Source organism: Platalea leucorodia, assembly GCF_965183815.1.
Source record: "Platalea leucorodia genome assembly, chromosome: 20".
Lineage (NCBI taxonomy): Eukaryota > Metazoa > Chordata > Aves > Pelecaniformes > Threskiornithidae > Platalea > Platalea leucorodia.
Window position 1 is genome coordinate 6,321,620 of NC_138842.1, and position 26,329 is coordinate 6,347,948.

The 26,329-nt window shown below is 44.4% G+C and overlaps 1 protein-coding gene across 1 annotated transcript in view; it reads right to left on the reverse strand.

The window, feature by feature from the left end:
- Positions 1 to 23,475, reverse strand: part of CBL (Cbl proto-oncogene) — a 44,891-nt gene extending 21,416 nt beyond the window's left edge. Inside the window, exons 1-2 of the mRNA XM_082330510.1 lie at positions 23,260 to 23,475; positions 15,184 to 15,431 (exon numbers count right to left, since the gene is read on the reverse strand). Of these exons, the coding sequence (XP_082186636.1) occupies positions 15,184 to 15,431; positions 23,260 to 23,406 (395 nt within the window). The 5' untranslated portion in view covers positions 23,407 to 23,475. The remainder of the gene's footprint in view (positions 1 to 15,183; positions 15,432 to 23,259) is intronic.
- Between the last annotated feature and the right edge of the window lie 2,854 nt (positions 23,476 to 26,329).

The window sequence follows — 26,329 nt, forward strand, 5'->3', positions numbered from 1 at the left end:
CCATTGCGCAGTCTCAGTTATGATACTGAGCAACAAGTTATTTTACAGACTGCAAAATACTGAGCCATTTAGAGAGGGGCTAGAAGCATTCCCAGTCACATAGTAGTTTCTTAATGCCTTGTTTTCCAAGCTCTCTCACTCAGTATGCTACTATTGTAGTGTGCCATCTCCCTGAAGACAGCTGTGTTTGGCAGAAAACTAAGCTCTCCCCAAGTTTCAGCCTTTCACCAATTTCTAGTGTTCTGGTTGGATTGGTTCCAATTTACTTAATCTTGGACATTTTTCAGATACCACTTGCTCCAGACACACTATTCCTAGTTGAAGTACTTATCCTGTTAATCTGCCTGATTGCAGAGCTGACCTCCAGCTAAAAGAGACAGTTAACTGCCTCCAGCCTTTCTGCAAAAACATCCCTGGACATTTGGGCTTAGGTCTTCTAGCTCCATGTCATACTTTCATTGCGTCTAAACTCAATTAGAAGTGACCTACTTTGCTTGACATATATTCTACCATGTACTTCAGCTCCACATGAGCCCTTTCTCCACACTACGATACTGTGTGGGTAGACTAGAAGGTATACAGGACTCAAAACTATAAAGTTTCTCTCACAGTAGTTGTCCTCCCTTACCCTTATTTATTCAACCACATTTTAATGTGTGTCTCAGCAATGAAAGCTGCTCAAAGTGTTTACAGAAGGTGCCAGCTATGCAGCATGGGAGTCTGGTTTTTGTCATTTCATACATGTCCGATAACAACGGGTGCGGAAGATTAACATAAGTAAAACCACCCAGACACTCTTCTGTAGGCTACTCCACTCAGCAGCTCTCTACTGGATGCGGTACATATTCAAGCTGCGTATAGTTTAAAGCAGCTATACGATTTGGCTGTTTTATTCTATAAACACCGACTGAAAAGCTTCGTTGTTCGCCACTCTGTCAGTTAACCGGCCTCTAGAGAGAGGGGCTGTCAGAAAGTCCCCTTGCCTTACTCGTGCATCACAATTCCCAGTCATCTTGCTTTTGCAAGTTTTGTTATACCTTTGGAGTGCTACTGTAATTCCTTCTGCTTTTAGGAAGGTTATTTCAGCATGTCTTAAAAAAAACTATACAGGATCCTCTGTGTAGGAAAAACTAAGCTGTATTAGAACAGCAACGTAATGGGTTCCTACACGATCACAATCACATTCATGAAGATCAGTCACTCAGGACCTAGATATATGGATACACAAAAAGCTGCAGCAGTACAAAACCAGGCTGTTACCTTATCAGTAGTATCTGTTTGTGCATCTCCCCACCCTGGTGTAATGTTAAGTAATTCAAAGTTGTGTAGTCCTCTTTCCAGTAGCAGATAAGCAACTTTGCATTTAGCAGGCAAAAGCTCAGCTTCTGAGGCACAGCCACCGGCTGATCCTACAGAGAAGATGATTTAACTGTAAACTCACAACCCAGCTCCCTTCCTCCCTCCAGAGGGTGGGTTCCCACCATGTCCCTGCAGTGCCTTTGGCTGACAAAAACTAGGAAAATTGCATATCAGAGGTTCTAGTGGCAGAGCTTGCTCCCCAAGCCATTTTCTGAAAGTCCTCACTTCCATAAAATGACAGAAAAGATGACAGTTTATGGCAGTGCAAGGGAAAAAAGCAAACACCGTGCTATTATTAATCATTTAATCCACCTACAACTCACGCAAAAAAGAGATGTTATTTGTTTTTACTAAGTTTATAAAAATGGAGGCTTGAGCAAAACCTAATTATTTTGTTACAATACCATGGAAGTAAGTAACTGGCAAGAATTAAATTCTGAGTCATTTCCTTGAAGGGTTAGCGTGCAATATTTGCGTGCAATCTTAGCAGGTGAAGTGGCATCTCACAGCAATGCATTAATGCCAAGTGACTTCCACAAAATTAGCAATCCTAAAGCTGTTCAGGTATATGGCACAAGCTAGCACTGACTTGCTAGCACTCTTCACACTTGAAAAATCATGTCCTATTTGTGAAAAAATCCTAAGCATGTTTGAAACTCACATATGCAATATTTGGTAGACGTAAGGAAAGTCACTTCGGGCATATACTCTCCTACTGCTGCCCAGCACAGTGTGAAAATTTGGGTATGACCAGGCAAGCACGCTAATGCACTTCTGACCCTCGAACAAGAAGCTAAGTGAACAAATGCATGGTTTAAGCAAAGCAGCAGCTAATGCTGCAAGACGACAAGGTATATTCTGTGTCCAGTTGCTCATCGATTCTGCTCAAGAGCCTTCTTCCTTAGCCGAGTTTCAGGAAACGCTTGCACTCAGCTGAGCACATCATCTCAGCGAGAGAAGTAAGAACTTCCGCAGGCTTAAGGACGGATAAACAAATGATTTTACACACACACAAACACATATTGAGGGACTCTCGTTCCCAAAAAAGTTTCTAATACCTGAACATTTTCAATTCTTAAGGTTATAATTTTTTACAAATATTCAGCTGTGTCTTAGGTAAATAACAGGAAAAAACACAGGAAGTGAACATAAAGAGCAGCAAATCACCGAATATTTTATATTAGTAACTAGCTTTTACATACAGCAACTAGTTACCAAACCTGTGCTAAATGGACGTCTTTCAAGAGTGCATTCCTTTATTTTAACAAGCCAATTTACACATTTGCAAATTAATACAGACCAAATAAATGCTTGCAATTACAGCGAACATTTTTTTATTGGCATAGCGAAGTTTAGTGATTATGACTGTATTTTATTTTTAGTAACATCAGCAACTGCCCTCATCTCTATTGCTTCAACTAAACAGAAGCAAGAGTTCTCCCAGAAAAAGGGTAATATTTTCAAAGAACACTTAAGTGACCTAGACCAGAGACTCCCAAACTTTTTTGGCCACAGACCTCCAGCAATCTTCCATGTTTCTTATAGGCTGTGATGGCCCTCTTTCAAACTTTTAGCTAAACACCGTAATGAACACAAATAGCGTTACCAAGAGTCGCACCAGAGGTATGCCAACCGCAGTTTGGGAATCGCTGCCTTCGGCACCCAAATCCCATCGGCAGTCAGTGCAATTTAAACACCTGTCATGTAAGCACTTTTGAAAACGTTACCCAGGGACCGCAGGCCACATCAGTTGGCCCTCCTCACTGTTTGCAACTGAGCTGAAGGCAACACCTGTACCAGCTTCAAACGAAAAACGACAGCATGTTTCTGTTCAGTGGTTAGGTCCAGAGACAGAGCAACAGCTACAGTTTAGGTAGGATTTCATGTTCCTGCCAGTGCTTTCACACATACGTGCACAGTATTCAGCTCATGATTGTTAGATAGTGAATCAACCACATATGTAAAAAGTGAAAGTTTAGCAAGCCAAATATTTTTCCACTCTATACAGTAACCAAATATTTTACTAAGAAACACCTGCAGTTTTAGCGTGGAGGCATTAGTCCTTCCGTACACACAGTGTTAGCAGAGAACCTCTTCTTTAACGACCCAGAAACATCCCCAGAGCCTGTTCAGCTGCAATTGCACTAGCCGGTAAAATTGCGCTACCTTGACGCTGACAGGGCTCTGAAGACGCAGGTCTCGCGCAACCATTTTGGGGAACAAAAAACCAGCATGAAGCAAGACTGTTTCTTCAGTTACCCAGTGCTTATTAATCAGCTGGCTCCCCGAGGCCGGGCCGGGCCTGCCGGCGGCTCTGCAGGCTGGACAGGCCTGTTCCTTCATCCTCCCTCCTCCGTGCCCCCTCGGCTGTGGTTGTGCTGCTTCCTTCCTGCTTCACGGCTGGGTTTGCTCCACGCATCTTAGCGGAAGCCAAGAGGTCGAGCAGGCCCCTCCATTTGCACCACCGTCCTTCGCTGCAGCCCCTCCGCCGGCCGGGCCCCAGCTGGGTTTTCTGGTGCCATTGCTGCCCCCAGACCCAGGGCAGATTTTTCTTTTCCAGTTTCCCATTTGCTGGACAAAAAGCACATTTTTCCACCGTATAGGCTCAGTCTTGCAAAACCATTAATGGCAGAGGATGGTTTTAATCAGAGCGTTGCCTCTTTCAGCTACGTTGACATGATTAGTTAAATTAATTCAAGTTACAAAGTCATACAGCACCTAATGCGCTTCATGACTAAAATGCCTTTCTTACCTCAAGGCAACGTTAATATAGTCCTACCATTTCTGCCGCTGCCAGCTAGACTTTTTTCATTTTCTTGCAATATTTTTCAACTACTTCACAGCTAACCAACTGACACAGTATAATTTTATTCCTCACACATAGCAAGGAGACTGCTCCACTGGATGATTTAGTCACAATATTGTGCTCACATGCCATAATTTGACATGAACATAATGTCACGTCTGTAAAGCTCGTTCTGCTGAATGCATGCTACAAACACTGCTGTACAGAGGAATTAAGAGCTCTAACACAAGACAACCAACTACAAAATGCTTCACTTCTCTGAAGTTATTGTGCATATTTCTGATTTATGACTGAACTTCCAAAGGGATTTTTGTATTTGCACTCCCACTGACTTCACTTACACTTGTGATCACTGGGTTTTCACTTTCAGCCTCTCTAAGAATAGGCTGCATTTAACAAAGATTCTCCATGGAAAGCTAAGACAAACACAGCTACACCTCGGCCCCAAAACAAATTAAGACTCAACTGACTTAATCACAACATACCTTTGAGAAAATGCTCTATTTCGTAAAATCAGCACCAGACTGGCTAAAATTACACGTCAACAACGAAGATTCAAGAGGGAAGAAAGAATTCAAATTGGAGGACCTAAGTTACTGTAAACCCATCCTACTCAACACTCAAGAGAAGGCTCTCTCTACGTGTCAACTTCACTGATTAAAGGGGCATGACCCAAAAATGCAGCTCACAACAAGAACTGCCATCTCAGTACACTGGAGGAATGACCACAGAGCATTTTTTAAAAAGCATACCTATTTACTCTAATGGAAAATTAAGAGAAAAAGCATTACAGAGGATGTGGAAGTGTCTGACACCTTAGCACTAAACTCATTGACTGAAAGTCAGAGGCTCCTTGGCCAGATGATGCAGTTTCTAATTGCTTCTGTCCTCACGCAACTGCAGAACTAACACGTTCGCCCAGGACATCTCAGATGCACCACTTCCTTTCTTCAGAAAGCCTACGTTTATTTTGTGAAAGAATTACAAATTGGCGGCTTAGAAATGAGACGGTTGCTCAGTTAAACTGAGGGAAAACACACTCTAATTGCTGTACTATTATTCACTGCTACTGCTGAAAACTTTTATTTTTTTTTAAACGACTCACAGTCCAAAATAGCTTCTGTGGTATCACAGTCATGTCTCCAGTGGCTCTCCACATAAGTTTATGACGTGCAGAGCTGCAAGCACACCATAATTATTTCACTAATTGAGCAATTAATGCTTGCTTTTCTGTAAATCACTCCTCAACAACTCTATTGATGGATAAGACTTCCTTCAGGACTCTGACATTCTTCTGAATATGAGATCATATTAAAGTTTCTGAGAGGAAAAAAAAAAAGGGTTTTTACCTCGTTTTACAGGTGAGGCAGCTGAAGGACAAGAAGAGAAAGTGCTGGAAGCTGGAATTACAGCTAAGGAATTTCTAATTCCTTATCACGTGCTCGTTATTGCAGAATACTATCCACTTTCTAAATACTACTGCAAGAAATTATAACTAAGGAAATACAACTTTCCTACCCTCTCACTTCTGGGGTTACTTTGGAATTACACACCACCAGATGATGGCTAGGTGACAGGGTTAGCATCCACTACAGGTAAATGCAAGCTCCAGGACTTAAGAAAAAAACCCAAAAAAACAACAACCCAAACCCACAATTCTTGGGTCCTGCAGACAGCCAAACATTATTTTTTTCCAGTAACTACTTTACATCTTACAATTTGATATTTTGAAGATTTAAGAGCTAAAAAAAAAAAAAAGTCAGCTCTTTTAAAGTCAGCTCTAGTCTCCAACAAGTAAAATGCACCTTTCAGAAACCACAAAGGTGTGAGGTTATCATCTAACACATGCTTTTCAGATGTAACTATCCACCAGCCATGAGCAGTTAGACCTAATTTCAGCAGATAAGTGCTGCACCTGGTTCCAGAACGAACTGTATCTTATATCCTACTACCACATCAGCAAGAAGCTTTCTGTGTGCTCTTCATGTTAGCATAAAACTCCAGCCTATGCATATAAGCAGTAAGTGGAAATGCTTGAGGTGATCCCAAGATGTCTTTTATAACTCTGAGACAGCTTCAGAGTCCTCTACACAGAGTAATCAGTTTTAAAAATAGAAACAGCGGAACTACTTTCAACAAAACTCGCAACACAGGAAGTGAAGGAAATTCCATTTAACTATTACTGGCTCAACAGAAGTCACCTCACAAAGTTATGCTGGGCCACTGCTCTAGAACACTGAACTTCCACAGGACAACGCATACAGCAGACTAACAGCAAACCAGACATTTTTAGAATCACCAACTCAATTGCTTGTATATAGAATTTTACAGCATCAGCTAACGCTACATTGATTTTGTAGACTAGCTCATCCCAGCACCCTTTGGGAAAAACGAAACAAACACATAACCAGTTTATCATGTCTTGTTAATACGAGGTTCGGCTCCAAATATACTTTTCCATTTAAAGAACTACAGGCTTCACTGTTTCATTCTTTGGAGAGCTATAAAACCAGCTGGTTAATTCTGCAACTTCAAGACTTCACTTACCAAAACAGCAAAATGGGAACATGTAAACCACAGGACTAGATATTTCTGTCCATTTTTGGTCTAATCCCAGTTCCATTAAACACTCTCAACAGCAGGCTTGAATAACCTGAACGCAGGGTAGCACTGTTGCCTCCTCTGCAGAGGAGCTGGTCCGCATCGGTGGAGGCGGCGGGTGCCAGCGTGCCTGGCTAAGGATGCCAGCTCCCGCGCAGACCACACGTCGAACCGCATCTGGGAGCCAAACTGCTGCGTTCATAAGACGTTGCACCCATGCTGGCCCCCACAAAGCCAAATCAGAAGTGACCACAACCACTACATTAGACTCTTACCCAGTTGAATATCTGCAACAAATCTGTGTACAACATCTGCGACTGCTGTGAAGTTTCCCCTCTACTCCCCCCCTGCCTTTTTTACCAATTATGTCCATGGCCAAAAATGCAATAGTTAACTAGTGAAAGCATGCAGTATTTATTTCCATTCTAAATTTTTTTAAATGGTACCAATTGTAGCTTTAAAGAAGCAAGAAATTTGACATGCTAATTCCTTTATCAATGCTTTAGATATTACAGGACAGAAACCCTACACAAAACATACATGTTTCCTTACAGTCCTCTGAATCCTGGCACTTTTCAACTAACATATATATATATACACACACATACACACACACATATATATTTATTTAAATACCTTGAGTTCTGTGAGTAGAGCACGCCAATCAGTTTCAAATGTCACACAAAATATACTACAGGCCACAAATGACCAGAAAACTTTGGCATACTCCAATCATTATGCAAATGGATGTGACTGATCTGAGGCAGAAAGCACAACACAGTCCAGTGTGTTGACCAGAAGCACCAACCTACTGACCTTTGAAGGACCTGGACTTATTATTCTAGGCACAAGTGCTAGTGTTATATTTTTAACACGCTACATTTCTTTCAATGTTAAGAGGGTGAAAATCCACTTATTTTTCTGGATTTAATTATTATAGAAAGCACTTTAAAGAGAATAATTAATTTGATATGATTAATGGTCTTTCAAGAGCTCAACATATACTCAGAGGATTGACAAGATAAAGGATAACCTCTCACCTAGGTAACAGATTCAATCTTTTACCAGATTCAAGGGCCTACACAGCAAAACTTACTGCTCAGAACAACACTACTCATTATACTTATAATTGGGCTCTCTGCACAGGAGTCAGAATTTATATTTCAGGGGCTACTTGCTACAGTTAAAGGGAAAAACAAAGCACAAAAGCTCTGCTTATAAATCAAGGAAGACTCCTTATTTCACACTTGATCTTCAGCCGCCTCAAAACTGTCTTGGGTATCATGATGCCACTGGGGGATTCCTTGGCAGAAGGATCTGTAAGGTCTATTACTTCGTTTCCAACGCGCATCCTGTCAAAATACTAAACGCAAGACATTTTGCAACATACATGCTCCAGTACAACATAAAACTCCGGCATATATTTGCTTTTCAAGCTTCAGACTCTAGGATTGCAGCTAATGGCAGTACTTGCCCAGACGGTAGCTGTCCTGCTGAGTAATTTGGAAACAAATCTCCGTTTTTCCCCCTCACACCATACTCACTTACCATGACCAACTTATCCTCTACAGTAGTTGTACAGTCCTTGCTACAGGCGGGTAGCAGTGAGCAAGTCACATTGCCTGAGCCAGCTGTGGGTGGCACATAACTGAGTGCCATCCGAGCCACCTTCCAGAGGTGGAAACAGGGCAAAGCCAGCAAGTTCACAAACGAACGCCACAGAAGGTATTGCTTCAAACTGTTGGGAAGCAGCTGGCCTAATTTTGTTCAGTACCTTCTAGCAAGCTGAGTTTATTTTTTTCTTCCCAACAGTATCTTATAGTTCAGAAAAGCTTTCACGCACCAAAACAAAATCTGTTCTTCTGGCTGAAAGGGCCATGACTGCAGCCTTCTTCAAATCAACAGAAATCCAAAACATGGCATCTTGGCCCTTAATACACAAGCCAAGCACCCAAGAAACACGATACTGTTGCCAAGTAGCAGTAAGACATTTTTGCCAGTATCAAGAAATCTATCCACATTTCAAATGATAATTACTACAAACTAAATAACACGCACATCCATCCACAACATCAAGTCCACAGAGTTAGTCTTCCATAAAACTCTACGATTTTATAGGCTCTGAGAGCAAAGAAGAATAAAAATCTTACTTCCTTATTATGAAATAATCTGAAAGCTCACATTTGCCCATAAATTGATTTAAGACAGCGTTTCCAATTTTTGATGGAAAGAAAACTAAGATAAGTGCAAGCTTATGCCAATTATGCTAAGTATTACTTAAGTTCCACAACTATCACCTAAACTAGCAATTTAAAGCCAAATTAAAAAGAAATAATTCACATTCCTCTCTCCAACAACATTTAAATGATAATGAATTTCTTCTTGGGTAATAAGCAGTTAGTTAGTGTTCATATGCTGGAGCCTGGCAAGGAAACCTTTCTTGTGGGCAGCTCTGGAGCCTGTTCTTTTCTTTAAGATGTTCTAATTTAAATGCAGATGTAGACTTCACACTAGTGGGTTTTGTTAAAAAACACAAACTCTTAGCTGTATTAGAAGGAAGTGACAGAAGGAGAACTCGCACACACCATGCACCATTTGAGTTCCACATTTTTTACTGTCTTTTTTTCACTGGACAGGAGTGTGTGCAAGCACTCTAAAATATGAGATTAGAGCACTAACTCCGCCCTCCCCCCAGAGGGCTTTTCTGGTTCATGGCTTAGCACAAGCGTTTTCCAACTTTTTCCTCTTTAAAATCCACTTTTTTTTCCCAAGTCATTCTTCATGCATTTCCTTCCCCTTTAGTGACATGCATGGTCATTTCCAGTAGACATTAAATATTGGTAGCTTTTTCCTGTGTAAATTAGTACATTGGAGCTAGAGAATAATACGAAATCCTGCTGAGCCAGCATCCCATAACACTATTGTCAGAAAGACAACAGTTAAATATGGACTAGCTTCCCAAACCTTTTTTGCAGCTCCATGTTATATGGAGAGGGTTTATGTTATTCCCTGCCTAACCCCATTTTCTCCTCTACGGATATGTTAGTTTTGTTAACTGGGTTTGTTAACGGTTTGTCTTCCAAAGTATGCAAGCTGAACTAGTGAAATAACTTGTGCTATTTCCTAAACATCCAGTCCGCATCCTGAGTAATTACTTCTCAGCCTTTCACCTAACCCCCGCTCTCCAGCTTACATAACTGCATTCTCGTGTGGAAACGTTTGCAGTGGTCTGATTTTATTTAGAAAATAAATTTTCTGAATTTTCCCTCATAATAGACCGTTTTAACATAAGCAGTAAATTTGATTCATTGGTGAAAAGCAGACTCTTCAGCCTAATTCATCCTTTCCCAAGTATCAGACAATTCCTATCCCTGTTTACTGATCAGCAAGCTATTCTTCTGTCCTGCCGTGTGAAGTATAATCTATTTACACAACTGTAAAAAAGCTGCTGCAATGAGTAATTTATGTAGTGGGAAAAGCTGATGAATTACAGCTCCTCCGTGCAAGTAAAAGGTCTGGAGAACTAAAGGCTTTCTTCAATAGAAACAAAAAATATTCCAACATAACCACTGAGCCTCTAAATTAAACTGTAATCAAGAGCTTAGGCAAGTTCAGCATGTTCAGAGCAGTTGTGGCATTAGCATTAATGGCGCTATCAATCAATGGAACCATCACATTGCAGGAAAAAAATATGTATGTTTAACCAGTTTTTGTTACCACTAGTTAAAAAGTAAACTCAAGAAATTCACAATATTTACAGGGCAGAGAAGTCACATATTTACCACTGTAGGCAGCACACCAAGCTACTCGGTGCTAAACAGGTGTACCTTTCTCCTTTGCATACAGGCCTGCTAAGTAGCCTCTACAGAATTTCTTCTATTGCATTGTTTCAGCTATATAGGCTGCAGACTTCACCTCTGAGTCGTTTTTTGGTTTGTTTTTACAACTTCAAGTGACAAGTCTTAAAATGCCTTGTGCATTAGAAAGCACTGTGGACCTATAAAGAATAGGAACCAACAGCTTTGGAAATGCGTATAGCCTCAAGAATACCTGCTAATTACTGCATCATAGCCAAACAATTTTTGAATGACTTCCCTTTAGCTTACTGCAAGCATATGACAAAACATCCAGAATGATTAACTCTTGAAATACTATTTGATTCCAATATCAAAACCTGCAGATGTTATCATTTTATTTTACCAGATCGCCAAATATATAAGAGACCAACCTACCTACTAGCAAGGACAACCCAAATTAGATCCTAAGCTGTCAAAACTCAGAGCAGCAATATAGTATGTCCACTAAAAAACCCCACACCTACTCAGAAGTCACCAAGTTGAACATGAGCTACTTGCTAAAACTCAGTCTTTAAACAGTAACTAGAAGTTACTGCATGTACTTATTAGTCAGGAAGTGCATACATAGCTTTAAAGGTACCCTCAACAGCATTAATTTTTAAACAGATATGGAACTGAGCTAAAGCAGAATTTAAATACCATCTTTAAAGATCTCCTAATAAGATAAGCGAGTTCTCTTCACAAAAATTCGCAGTATGAGTTTATGCAAGAGTAACAATTTCATCTGAACGACTGTACATCAGAACCACAGTGTTACAGTCCTAAGAAAGGAAGGCATTGAGCGTTCATAGCATTGGAGGTCAGGTTAGCTGTGGTGTCAGCCACAACAGGAGGATGCTTTCAGCACGCTGAGGGTTAAGGTATGACATAGGAGAGCCGCATTCACTTTTAACAGCTCTATGACTGCAGCGAGTTTAAAACTGAAGGAACAAACACTCACCCACATCCGTAAGCACAGCGAGTGTTAGCACAAGCCTTTTATAACCCTGTTCTCAGCACCTCTGCTCCTCTGCTGTAGTTCGAAGGGCAGGGAACACATCAAGGCGTGTGTTCTCTTTACACCTTTAAATGCTCAATATGCAACTGCAATCTTATTTTGTACTACTGGATTTTAAACTGCCTGCCTTACAGCAAACACCAAATAGCATCCATATTATACTCCCACACAGCCTACTCTAAACACACACACGACACAGCGTACCAAACCACTCAACGCTCGATGACACGCATCTTGCGGCTATTACGAGCTCCCAAAGCAGCACAAGCAGCTACAAGACGTGGTGCTCTCCGCAGCTGGGCTCCGATTCTGCCTTAGTCCACCCTTGGAGGAGCACACTGGACAATGTCTAAAAAGTCTGAGAGTAAATACACAAAGAGCAATTTAGAAAGAATAAAGATAGAAGGCTGATGCTCAAGTGATCAAGACAACTCTGACCCTACAATCTAAGGGAGACTTCAGTCATTTCTAATTACTGGTCTGTTTGCTAGTAGCAAACACCTGCACAGCTTTCATGCTAGTTATGCAAATGTCAAAATAGTGCATTTGCTCTACATCAAGAGACATTTGAGGGAGGACAATAAGAGCATACACAACAGGAAACAAAATGAATGCTAAATCTGGAGGACAGGAAGAAAGAAGCTTCAAGGACAACGGGAAAAAAAAGTCAGAAAAAGTCGAGACAAAACAATTATTCAGTATACCAGATTAGATTTCTAAAGGCATGTTTTCAAAATACTACAGAGTAACATTAGCTGCAAACTTGCATGAGATCAAGAGCAAAACACATTTGTATATATACATACATACATATATATACACACACACTGCCATGAGTACATTTCCAGTGAATACCAGATTCAGGTTATATTTGTTTGCTTTACAGGCTGCTGGCAACCTTCCAGAAAGCTTCCCCCACACTTTGAATATTTCAATTCATTAATTCTTACAAAAGAAAAAAATATTTCTTCAACTCCTAACAAGGTGAGAAAATCTAAGTTTATTCACCTTAAATTATTATATACATTTTATATCTCAAGGTGCATTTATAGCAAAAATTCATTTAACTCAATTTCAGATGAAACAAATAGCACTTAAAGCAACCAGGTTCCAAAAGCTCACACAACCACAAAGTCTGACGCTGGACATGCAGCATTTAACAGAATCCCTAGGTGAACCAAAAGTGCCATTCTTTGTGCAGATCTTTCTTGAACCAGTATACGAATCGTATGCACTGACTACTCTAACCTCTTCCTTTTCTATGACAAATTAGGGAATTGAGAAAGTTACCGTGCCCATTATCAGCACCAGCAAAAGGGTGTCTGATATTTCCCCTTTATGACAAAACAGTAACTGCTGCTTCCTGGGCCGAGCGAAAAGCAAAAGACGACGTAACGAGACCAGACGGGATGTGATTCTGCTTTTACGCTTATGTTTACAAGTCTCACTACAGTTGCTTCCCTGGTAAGCCACTTATTCATAAATGATACAATTAGCCATTCCCCAAAGACTTGCAACCACCTCTGTGAGAAAGCAAGCCTCTACTGGAATCCTGGTTCTGAAGTTCCCGTCTATTGATTGGGATTTCCACCCCCTGCCCTTTCGTCAATTAGTTTGACTACAAACTAACTAGGATGATTAACTCTCTGCAATTATTTCCCTTTGCTTCTCTCTGAAAAAACAAGGGACTGGAGTTGAGATGTTGGACTTACGATTCTCATAGCTATCTATCATTTACTCATCAGATGTTCCATATTTATGATGGACAGATCGCAATACACACACAGGTAACCAGAACAGGTATTACAGATAAATTCTAAAGGGTTTCATATACCCTTTTAGCCTACTTCTGGAGGCAATAGTGCTCTAGAAAATAGTGTCAACTCTGTTATGTGGGAGCAACACACAAAACCATTTTTAAGATAAATGCTACTTAAGATATTTTAAGAGCAACCCACTGCACTGTAGAAATCACTCATCTTGAATGACAATCCATGTTGCTAATATCTCAAAGAATGATACAAGAAAATGACCAGTTCTAGCAGAAGACCCAGAGACTAATTTTAATCAGTTTAATCAATTTATTCACAGTAAAAAGTGCTTTACATACTGTGGCTCATTTTGATCTGAGTGAAGGCTAAAAAAAAAAATGCAGAGGAGCAAGCACATAAAATTGCATCTAACTTTTGGGTTTGCACATTACATTGAACCCAGTTCCTGAAGGCCTCACACAGATCACTAAACTTTTAAAAGAAGCAAGTGTACCACATGAAGGTGCCATATTTACACTCGCCAAACCCTGTCTCAAACTCTAAGCTTATCATCTCACAAAGAAACAATGCTAAACAACAATCCAGAAAGAAACTTCCATTTCTTAATTCATTCTTCAACACTGTCAGTGAAAAATAAAACAGCATTAACAATGCCTTCTGGAGCCACTATCGTAGCCTTTTGTTGGAGTTCAATGTTTTAGAAGATGCTACAAAGAGTTCAATATTATACCAGAAACGTGTGCCAGCACTTCTCCACCCCGTCGTCCCCCCCCCCCCCCCAAGTAATTCAAGCAAGTATTTACCAGGGCGTTAACCACATATTCTCCCCAGAGCAATTATGTTCAGCCACTGGGTGGTTTTCACTTTTTTTCCACTTTTTTTTTTTGTTTGTTTGTTTTTCTAATTCAGCACCTACTCCAAAATCCTGAAATGAGTTTAAAGTTACACATGTATGCTTTGTATATCTCTGTCTGTTAGACCTGCTGCCAACAGTCAGACAAATATGAAAGATTAACCTTTTCCAGTCCTTTATGCTACTCTTAAATTGCCTTGGCTCTCCTTTCCTTAAAGCTGGATGAAGAAAAGAAGCACCTTTTCAGGTGCAGTACAGTGTTCATCAAATTCGTGCTATTTTGTTTGAGAGAGCCTTATATTCAGATACAACTGCAGTTTCTACCTCCACCTATTCTTTTAAGAAGTGCTGTTCACCTTGAAGATGTCCCTTGATCTCAGCTATGCCTTCCCAATGTATGAAAGTTATGGGGTTTTAATAAGATGTTTTACTCCTACAAAACAAGGTTACTTCCCCCTCACATCCGGAAATACTGGACAGTTTCTGTTTCCAGAAAAAGTTCTGCAAAGCCTAAAGATCAATTACAACAAGTTTTAGTCTGGATGACTGTTTTGCTCTGTAACATAAAATATTCTACTGTTTCCTAAAACTGCCAGAAACATCATTCTGAACCTTAGCATCCTCTCTTACACAGCATTCTCTATGTGAGAATGCAATGGACTGCAAAACCTTTTCACAGCAGACTGTATTGTTTATATTAACCTAGCATACCTGAACTACAGAACAACTAAGGCTATACAGGCTCTGAACACTTACTCTGCTCTCGGATTTCAATATACCCAAGTATAGTTTACTTAAAACTCTACACTTAGACTTACATCTCTGCAAAGTCTGTTTTCATGTACAGACAACATATCAACCCGCAGACATTTGTGCAATCTCTTGTGCACTAAAGCAAATTTATATCATAAATATTTGAAAACATTTCTCCCCATTACCTAGGCTGAGAGTTCTCCTCATACATCCGCTCTTTCCCTTCCTTGAAAAGGCTGATGGTCTGCTTGGTTTTCTTCATCAAGTTCTCCATGAACACGCGAAAATACTCATTTTCTCCTAGGGTCTCCATCTTCCCCTCATAGCGTGATAGGATGGTTCGTAGATGCTGGTAGGTATCAGGTAGCAGATCTAGGATATAGGGTGGGCTGTTCTTCAATGCCAGTTTTGGGTTCTGACACAGACGCACCACCTACGGTTAATGAAGAAAATATCATTTTGAAAACTTAAAATTAACAAGTAGTGATCAGTTAAGTAACACTTAAACACAATTCAGTGTTACTTACAAACACAATACACTGAAACATTCACTCTCAACAAACCACATTTGTTGCTCAGGTCCAGATACAGAGCCCAGCCACCATACAAGAATCAAGTTTATGGACTGAAGTGCACGTGGACTGATGAAACTCCCAACGTACATATGGTTATATTTCATAAGGCTGCATTTCATCCCAAGTGCATTTTCAAAAACGAAGTTCAAGAAAATTCAATATGGGGTTTGTGAATGGCAAGGATGTAACTTACCACATATGTGTCTAGTATTTCCTGCTACGCTTCAGACTCTCAGCATGCCCACAGGCAGAACTTTACCTGTCTAGCCGCCCTGATTTTGGCAGCAAAAGTGATTTTTCACACCGACCCATATATTTGGGACAAATATGCCTACAGAGGAAGTTCCACTGCTACAGGTTATCAGTGATGCCAACGAGTGTTTCCAGGCTGGAAGTGTTTTGAAGGCAACAGTGCTAGAAGAATCTCCTTTTCTTCCTCCTTGAATACATACAAGGACTAAGAGGAATAATAGCTTTAATGGATAATGATGACTGTCAATAAGGAATGAATGCAAAGGCATTTTTCTGTGCAAGAATGAGAAATAAGCTGTAGCGTAATAGATACGGTAAGAGAAGTCTGGGTAAAAGTTTGGCTTGCGAGAACTTGTGTCCCCAGTTTTGCATCAACTTTGCTTCTAACTTCTGTTAAATGAATCTCATAGCAAAACTAGATTCTTCACAATTATTTCTGTGGGTTTGTTGTTTTGGGGTTTTTTTGTTTTGTTTTGGTTTGGTTTTTTTTTTTTTTTTAATAACAACACAACCACAGTGATACGAGTAATTAGATTAAATGGTTATTAGATGACCTCAGCCTGTCTTCCGCTTGGCATACAACTAAACATCTAATTTTTCTTCCTTCCAAGCCACATGTTCTCTATTTTTTTAGCAGCGAGATCACATATTCTCAAAATTAAGAACTTGAATCTATCAACCCAAATTTTTGCCATCTACAGTGAATTTATTGGATCATCGATAAAATAATTTTAGGCACTTACTTTTGCATTATGTAGTTAAGGCACAAGTAACAAGTAGAATATTCCTGTTCAGAACTCACAAGCAATACAGCTGTTACACCTGTACATAAACAAATCAGGATGCAAGCTGAACTCGATATAGGCCTTTAACATAGAGGAACGTAGAGCTTACGTGCCAAAAGCTCAAGATAATAAGTTCGTGTGATAGGGGAGGATAAAGGAAGCCACTTCACCATCTACCACAGCCAAAACCTTCCATTACCCAGACTGAGAGAATGATAGGGAGAGATAATAGCAAAGTAGCAATTTGAAAAATTAGCGGTGCACTTTCAGTTATAAAAAGGGCTGAAACTCTAGATTTGCAAGGCCAGTATCAGATGAAGTTTACAAGCTAAGAACCAGCAGCTGGTATAATCTTACTGCTGTCTTACTAGCTAACAGCTTCTAGCTTCTGTGATTTACATCAAACTCGAGAGGAAGGCTAGTACAAAACGTAGATACAGTTTCCTGAAGTTCTTCACTAAAATGAATGTTATCTGACTGCTGAATACCAAGCACACGAATGAGGTCTAAATTAGTGACACTGCCAGCTGTAAGGTATCTTGCAGAATGCAAAGCTTAAGGAAAAGGTAAAAGAACAATCTAACGCCCTCACAAAATCTTGTGAAACCTTCAAGAGGAATTGACTAGTTCCCTACAATGCATCCTTAAATACCTACTTCCCTTAAACACTTAAATGGTGACGGTAAACAAAGTAATTTGTTCTGAAACAGTGCTTTAGCATTTAACCTTGCCATTCAGGGTATATGTAAAAAGCAACCTTGTCGAGTTAAGTGACATCTCCAATTCTATCTGACTTACAGTAGTGCCTCTAATAGGAGCTGACTGAGAAAGACTCAACTTCAGTGAAGAGAAAGGCACCCAGTGTATCAAAACTCAAACAGAAGAATCTGACTGCCATTAAAAGAATTACATGCCTACAAAGGCCTCTGCAAGAATACATGAAAAAAAACTACCAAAGTTTTCCCTCCGTTTTGAAAAAGCTCCAAGGATTAGGAGGTCTAGATAAGGAGATGGATGGTCAGACAGCTGACTTATCCAATTGATTCTGATGCCTCAACTGCTGCTTCCTCGGAGCCTGTGAACATCGTACAATGAACCATATCAACGCATTGAGTCAACACATTTGTCCCCTGAATAAAACTAGTTTCACTATGCAGCATGAGTAGGTTCTAAATATGCTCCTCAGACACAGCTGAATTGTGCTATGGATAGCAAAATCTTTTCTTCAACACAAATTGTTTATTACACAGTGGGTTTAAAACCTTAATAAAAACACGGTCAGCTCTTACGAGGAAGCCACATTAAGCAAGCATACAAGTCGGAGTATGTGCTTTTCTCAGCCATCTGTAATAAAAAACAGTTTGGCTGTTACCCCTTGAAAATACCCAGCTATAGAAGAAGCAGACGCACTGTGTTTCAATAACGCAACAAACTTCAAGATCAATTAGAAAAATTTCCCCACAGCAGAAGCAAGTTCTGCAAACCACTCATTCTCATAGCCTCTATAAAACGTTTCCCAAGAAGCGACTTGCAAAGATACCTCAAATAGTTAACAGAAAGGCCAAAACTGCTGTGATTTTATTACCAAATGAGCTTCTTTATTTACCAAGTAGACCAAAATTAGCTAAGATAAGCATTTAAATAAAGCTACGTAACTAGGAGCCGCGGCCTCTTGAGCAAACTTGGTCATTTTATAACACAGCAGCAACAAAACCAGTTGCATTTTGCTTGTTTCTCTATGTGTGCACTTGCAGCATCGTGACAACGTCAGAAGGAATGTTCCCAGCCCTGGGAACAGCCGCCCCTCAGCGAGCTACCCTGCCTTCCACAGGGACCAGCAATGTGGAAGGAAATTGAGCAAAAAGCAGCAAATATTTTCAATTAGGTGTGACAGCAACAAACGCAAGCAATCCGTGTTTTTAAACTACCATCCAAAGTCATCCAAGTTTGCCTGGCTTATGCTTTGTTCTCTCAGGAACAAGACTTTTACAGAGACATTTTTGGGTTTTTAGAAATACCAATAAAGCATTTCAAGCTTAGCTCGAAGATTCTAAGAGGTTGGCCTGTGAAGAACCCTAAAATTGACTTCACCAGTTTTCATTTTCCAAACTCAAGAGGAGCAAATAATCAGAAACCAGTTTCCCCTCTCAGTTTTGAAGAAAGAATCTGTTATCTACTCATTTGAGGAAAAGAAATCTCATATAGATTTCCTGCGCCTGGAATGGAGTCTTTCCCCTCAAGATTCTGCAGCTTGCTTTGACTGATCTCTGGATTTAAAATACTTCTCTTCAGAATTGCTTCGTTAGACTTGCACAAATAAAGGAACTGGGTAACTAGCATGGGAAAGCAGTGGCACTATATACGGAGTGCTGTCACAGGCACAATGCATAGATAACCTGAGAAACACAGCAAGAACCGTGAGCTTTTTTAAATACTGCAGTCAGGTTATGTAGCTCGATTAGGTACCTGTCAGTAGAAGCAAGGAAGAAGCATTCAGGAAAAATGAGATACCTAAGCAAATGCACTTATTTAACAACCCACAGTATTTTTTAGGAAGGGCAGAGAGTGCTGCTTAACAGAAGACACAAACCCATACAAACTGTGGCCCCTCAGGGCAGACTCACCAGCTGCTAGCAGGCTGCTCCCTCCAACACACCCTGAATTCCCCTCTCTCAGCTTCCCGTCTACCCGTCCCATCCTCTTGGTTCATTACTCCCCATTTTGCTCATCCCCAGCCCTACCCATGAAAAAGCTAGCGCCAGCCCGTTTGCTGCAGCCAGCGATACGGCACCCCGTTTCTTGTTCTGGCAGAAAGCCCCCGGCACAAGCACCACCTGCTCGCCTCAGACTGGGGACAGTGTCACAGAGTCCCAGGCCTGACAAGCCCCCAGGTGCTACGGTGCCAGGTAACAGTCATTCCCTTCCAGCTTAGACCCCTTCAGCACAGGCCTGAAAAGCCATAGTTCCTTCCTTCCTTTAAGAGCTAAATAGCTAACTCCTTTACTGAAATCACATCTCATTTCATCTTAAGCCAACAGCAAAAGAAAACCTACTCAAACTTCTCTTATCTCCTGCTGAATTTTTATTTGGCTTCTCTTCTATTTACAATGAAGGTGACCTACAGTGGCATTTCTCTGTATCGGTCTCACAAACTGAATGGCATCAGTAGGCTGTTTAGAGAAGCTTTATCTCAAAGCTTGTCTTCCTCCTCCATGTCTTACTACATGTACTCTACCATTCTTCTTATCCCCTATCCCTCATCCCGTGCGGTTCATGACTACACCACCTATTCTTCAAATAGCATCCACAGCAATGAACTCAAGTGGTCTGCAGTATCTGCTGCCCAGATCACGTTTGCAAGAGCTGATTTGTAATCTCATCCTTTTGTGTAAAAGATACAAATTGTTTTCACCAGTCAATACATCATATGTTTTCTTATACTAAGCACTGCTCTATTTGCTAAAGACAGTGATAAGATGAGCAAGAATGATTGATAAAAACAAATAACAGCAGTTCCTCCCACTTGAACCAATCTATACATTTTACTAGGTTCAAGACACTGAAAGGAAATTACTACGTTGCTTACTGTGCTATTCGTCACTGCAAGCTTGCAGGCTCACAAGACATCTGACAACACGTTCAGCTTCCAAAGACACATTTAACCTCTATTCCGTAGATAAAAGCATAAATGTCACCTAATTCAGCTGAAGGTGAACATCCTGCTGCACAGTGATGAAAAGGGCTATTTTATGTCCATACTATATGTGACCACATGCAACTGTAGGAGGAATGGTTAGTACCGACACAAATTAGAACTTCAAGTGAAAGAATCTGAAAGACAGGAATACGTCAGGCAGCTTACAGAGAACATTATGGGGAAAATATTTGGACAAGAATCAACTTGCATAGGAAATTCATCAGTCACATCCGAAAACAGAGATGCACGAATGCTTTGACAACACCACCTAATTACGCAGACTAACGAATGAGGTCGTGAACATACTGTATGCACACAGACACAGCACATGTTTCTGAAAGGCAAACACATAATCTATTAAACACGCACACGGTATTTTTTTTTTTTATTTGCACCTGTAATTTCATTTACTTGGCCCAGAAAACTAACCCATTTTCAACACCTTCCGTTCATTTAGCCCTTCTCACCACTAGTTTGTCAAGCACTGTGTTTGCCTGGCTATTTGCTACACTACTAAAAACATTTTTAATTCAGATGTGTTCTCATAAGCGTGCATAAGTACAACTAAAGTCTAACTGAAATCTGAAAGGCTTTTCACAACCAAATCTTTCCTCCATACAAATCAGACTGAACAACTAAGTCTTTAAGACTTTAAAAATTAAGCCTACACCTAAGAGCTTCCGGATGCTGCCTACGAGCAAAACTGTGAAGCCAGTGCATGTTTAAAAGAGGTTACTTCAACTTGTGACAAATACAGCAGCAGCCTTGGCTTTTCTGTCAGTGATATCATGGTGGAAAGGGTATACAGGCCAAAGACTGGCTATGCATATCTGAAGCTGTGAAAGTATTCCCCCCCAAAAAAAAACATCCCACTGCAATTCAAAATGCCAAGGTAATCGAAGTTTTTTTTACAGGCCAACCTTCTCCTTTGAACGGACTAGGTTATGAGGTCAAACACAGGTTGACATTCACATCTATATCACATGCACAAGAATGAAGATGTGCATTCTTACAAGTTCTATCTGCGAGTTCAACTTATTTCTAAGAGGATAATGTTTCTGTGCTCAAACTACCTTTCCCACGTTAGCACTTACGCTTGCCCTCAATGTTTGTGAGAGAGCCACTGGCACTTCTCAGAAGACTTTTTTCTTTATCCCAATCTCTCTCTGTAGAAGGTGATCAAAGCTCATCACAAGCACAGCAAGGCACAACTATAAACCATGTCTTTTGTTGAGGCAGCCAACACAAAGTGATTTCTTGGCACAGACATAATTTAATATGTCTTTAAAAAAAGTCATCTACTCTGCCTGCTTTAGCATTTACTGCAGGAGATTCAGACACTGCATGCATAAACAATGCGGGGAAAAGAAAAGTTGAAATGCATAAGCCTGTAGGGCAATTGGATGAGGTATGCCCATCAGCCCTGCTTGCTCTGCTCCCAGAGGGGAAGAAGGTGGAGGTGACACTCCCCAAGGACTGCGGGCAACTTTAGCGATGCTCTTACTCTGCACTACTTTTACAGCTCTGAACCCAGCATTATAAAATGCACTGCACATTTTAGACTCCAACATGTCAAGCCTAGCCTCAATTCTCAGAGCTGAGCAGTAATAACATCGGAAGATCAATCAAAATCCCAGGAAAAATGTTAGAAGGTTTTTATTTTATGCCCACTTCTGGATGCCTATGCTCACTTACTGGGTCATTCTATAAGTAACGCTAGCATCCACCAACAACTCACCAAGATTTCTTAGGATTTCTTAAAACAATGGATTTACCAATGCACCTAGCCAGGCCAGTAAATCAATTGCCATACCCCATCACACCATCAGGCCAAAAGGTCTGGTGTCCTGCCCCCGGCAATGGCCATTTCCTGGCATTTTACAAGGTGGAGGAGGGGAGCGCAGCAACCCGCATAGAGGCATGGACTGGAAGATGGCCTTTCCAATCCCCGCACCACAGGTTTTTGTTGTTTAACATTAGATTTCATGCTCCTTATCTTTGTGCAGCTATGTGCATTTATTACAGAGGGCTTTATTCAGACTTTTACGGTCTTTACCAGGGTCCCAGTTTTAAGGAAAAGGCTTTGGCCTGAGCTCGGCACCATGTCCCTCTTCATTCAGAAAGAATCATCTGAACTGCCACAAAGCAGACGCTCAGCCTCACCATACAGTACCCACACACCAGGCTCTACCACAGGCCGAGGCTCACCTTCAGACAAGCAAATCCCGGATTCCTGCCTCCTGCAGCTACACACAGGTGGGACCTACTGCTGACACCACCAGGATGCACCTGCAGCCCCCACCAGACCCTACCCATACCCGGCCTCTCCCCCCACCAGCACCACCAGTGCCCACCCCACCGTCTACAAGAACAGGACAGCCCAAATCCCAGATCCTCTTGAGCCGGTCTGCATCCTCCACCCCAAATCTTCCCCTCTTTCTCCAGCCTCTTCCCCCCACAGCCCCGTAGGCAGCTCATCCCTTGCAGAGCTGCTGTCCTCCCTCCACACCTTCCAGCCTTCGCATCCCACTCCCCTCCTGCCTCCGGCCTCTCCCCCACCGGCTCCCACGTCCTCCCCCACGGAGCGCTGCACCCTCTCCTGCACCCATACAGCTCTCGCCCCCCACCCCAACGCCTCACCCAGCCCCACGGCTCCCTCCCGCCGGCCAACCCTGCAAACCCCTGCAGCTCCGGGCCCCGCAGAGCCCCCCCCCCGCCCCCAGAGCCACCCCCCGCCCCAAACCCTTCAGCCCAGCCCCATCCCGACCCCCCACAGCCCCATCCCTCGCTGCTCCACTCCAGCCTCCCCCCCCTCGGCGCCCACAGCCCCTCCACCCAGCCCCAGCGCGGAGCCCCTTTGCCCCAGCCCCACCTCAACCCCCAGGCCCCAGCCCGACCCCCGCCGCCCTCCCCGCCAGCCCCAGGCCGGCCCGGCGCCCCCGGCGGGCCCACCTTATCCATCAGCTTCCAGCACTTCTCCACCATCTTCTTGTCCACGGCGCCGGGCTGGTGCGGGCCGAGGTGGTGGTGGTGCGGCTGGAAGGCGTCCTTCATCAGCCCGATCAGCCCCCCGGGGCCCTTCTTCAGCGGCGCCGACATGAGGGCGGCGCGGGGGCGGGGGGCGGCCGCAAGCGCGCCCACACCCGCGCCCGGCCCGTCGCCCCCGTCCGGCAGCGGGGCCGCGGCCCTGCAGAGCAACCGGGCGTGGGGGCGCTCCCGCGGGGCGGGCAGGGCCGGGCCGGGCCGGGCCGGGCAGGCGGCGGCAGCGGGAGCCGCGGGCGGTGGCGGCGGGGGCGCCCGGCTCTAGCGCCGCTCCGCCCTCCGCCCCGGCCACGCCGCGCTCCGATTGGTGGGTCGCCCCCCCCGCGCGCCCGGCACCGCCCCCTCCGCCGGGGAGGAGCCGGCGCCGATTGGTCGGCGCCCGCGCCCGGGGGGAGAGGGGCGAGCGGCGGCCCGGCCGCGAGGCCCCGCCCCGCCGCCACCGAGCAGGCGCACGGCGGCGGCGAGGGCGGCGCGGCGGCCATCTTTGGTGCGGGCGGGCGGGGCGCGGTCGCCATGGGAACGGCGGGGGCCGCGCCGCCCCCGGGCCGGTTCCCGCGCCGGCCCCTTCCCCGGGCCCGGCCGCGCCGGCTCCGGCCGTTGCAAAACAGGGTCGGTTCCCCTTTCCAGCAGCCGGGTTCCCTTTTCTCCGAACGGCCCCAAAACGGGGAAGCGGGCGCTAGCGGGCCCCGCCGCACCGGGTTGGCAAAACGTCCCGGTCCCCAAGGGCTTCACTCGGGCCCCGGCGCCGCGCCGTCGGCGGGCAGCGGGCGGGAAGGGGGCTGAGCCCGGCCCGCGGCGGGGACAGCACCCCCCGAAACCGAGCCCTCGGCCCCGGGGCTGGCAGCCACCGCTGGGGAGAAACCGAGCCCGAGCCACCCCGGCGCGACCCGCACCGCGCCCCCGAGGGGGATGGAGGGTGCGGGGTGGAGGATGGAGGGTGCGGGGTGGAGGGTGCGGGATGGACGATGGAGGATGAAGGGTGAAGGATGGAGGATGGAGGGTGCAGGGTGGAGGGTGCAGGGTGGAGGGTGCGGGATGGACGATGGAGGATGAAGGGTGAAGGATGGAGGGCGCGGGGTGGAGGGTGCGGGATGGAGGGCGCAGGATGCAGCAGCGCCCTGGGCACTGGTCCCGCTGCGGGAGCATGGCCCTCTCCCACGGCACAGCTCCCCTGTGCTGCTGGGGCTGCGCTCAGCGGCAGACACCGAGCGGGAGCAAAGCCAGCCGCGGGGAGCTGAACCAACATCTCCTTCGCAGGGATGGACGTGGGAACAGCCAGTAGCGCTGCGGTGCGGTTGGAAGGCACCTGGCTGCTGTCGGTGTCTTTGAGGCGTCTCCCTCTGCAAAGGCAGGGGAAGGAAAAGCCCTCTGGTTACCTGCAGCAGGGCTCCAACAGGTCCCTGGGGGCGGGAGCACACATGGCCCCGGGGCAGGGGTGAGAGCAGACAGAAGAACAGGGAGAGAAGGTCAATCTTTTGACAGAGCTGACAACATCAAACCTTCAGAAATTGCAACATGGGCTCAAAAGTAAATTCAGTTCTGTTTCTTCACTGCCTTCAGATCCTCTTTTCAGTCTCCTTTCCCAGGCAGAAGAACAGTTCCTTTACAAAAAACCAGCTGAGGCTGGTACAGCACAATGTCAGTCTCGCGGCACAGGCTTCACGGAGAAAAGAAGACAAAAACATAGCAGCAAATGCTGTGGCTTGGTCAGTGTCACTTTGGGAAGCGTGAGCACCCAGAGACTGGGCTCAGGCCTGGAGGCTGGACAGCACAGCCTCAGCCTCGGGGAAGCTGGCGTCCGCACTGGAGATAGATGAACCCCACAGCAGAGCTCACTCCTTTTCTTCCCCTGTGGCACCCATGCACCCACTCTGGCACCAGAGCTGGGACCCTGGGGAGCCAGGCGTGCAAAGCCACAGCAGCACGGAAAAGCCACTGCCCTGGTGCACCATCTGCACAGGAGGGATGTGCCCAGCTCTGCTGCTGCTGTTCTGCCCCTGGCAGCCCGGGGCATGGCCACAGGGCGCTGTGCTCAAGCTGCGGTGCTGCCAACAGGGAGGCTGTGCATGCCATCCCTCTCCTCCCATCCCTGCCCTGGCTGCGCACACACATCATACATCAGCCTGCTTGTGTCACAGCACAGCACTGCGCTGCCCCACACCACCCCGGCTCCAGCGTGGCTTTCTTCCACAAGTCTCTGGACTGTTGGCTGATGGCTCGTGATGAGTTCCTGCGCCGCACATGGCTTGCTGAGCTGTGGCATCAGATGAGTAGGACAGCGGGAAGCGGCGTGCAGCACTAGATATAGCAAGGGAGCCCTGCATAGATTGGTTGTAAAATGCTCTGTCTTGATTTTACTACCTTTGGTAAAGCTTGGTAAATATTTCTGGGACAGGCAGCTCCTTGTCTGGCTTTAATTACCTGGGCAAATTTTCCTAAGGATTATATTGACCTCAAATATGTCAACATTTATTGAGGCCGTGTTCCTGAGGCTTTTCCCATTAGATGCTAATGGATTCTGGCTAATAGTCAAGCCGGATTGACCACCAGAGGGTGCCCTGGCCAGCTCCAGGATACCACAAGTACCTGGGGAGAGGGCTGGGGAGGGTTACACCAGCTTTGTGGAGCCAAATATAAAAATCACCATGGCCCCAATCCAAAGAGATCAGGGAACATGCTTGAGCAATTGCATTCATAACTATCTGCTTCTCTGGGCGTGATTCACTCCAAGTCACGGCTGTATTTACGCGTGAGACTTCAAGCAAAGGTTGCTTTCTCTTGGGACTGTTCCCTCCCTGGAGGAAAGAGGAGTCCAGCACCCTTCTGCAGGGGTCCCATTTGCTTCTGTCCCTCAGGCCCCTGCCAGGGCCAGGGCCGTGCTCAACACAGTGGTCACTTGCCAACGCTGCGCCGGAAAGCCACGTCATGCTGGGTGTTTTGAAATCGCTTCCCTCCAGCCTGGCAGCTGGCAGCCGAGAGT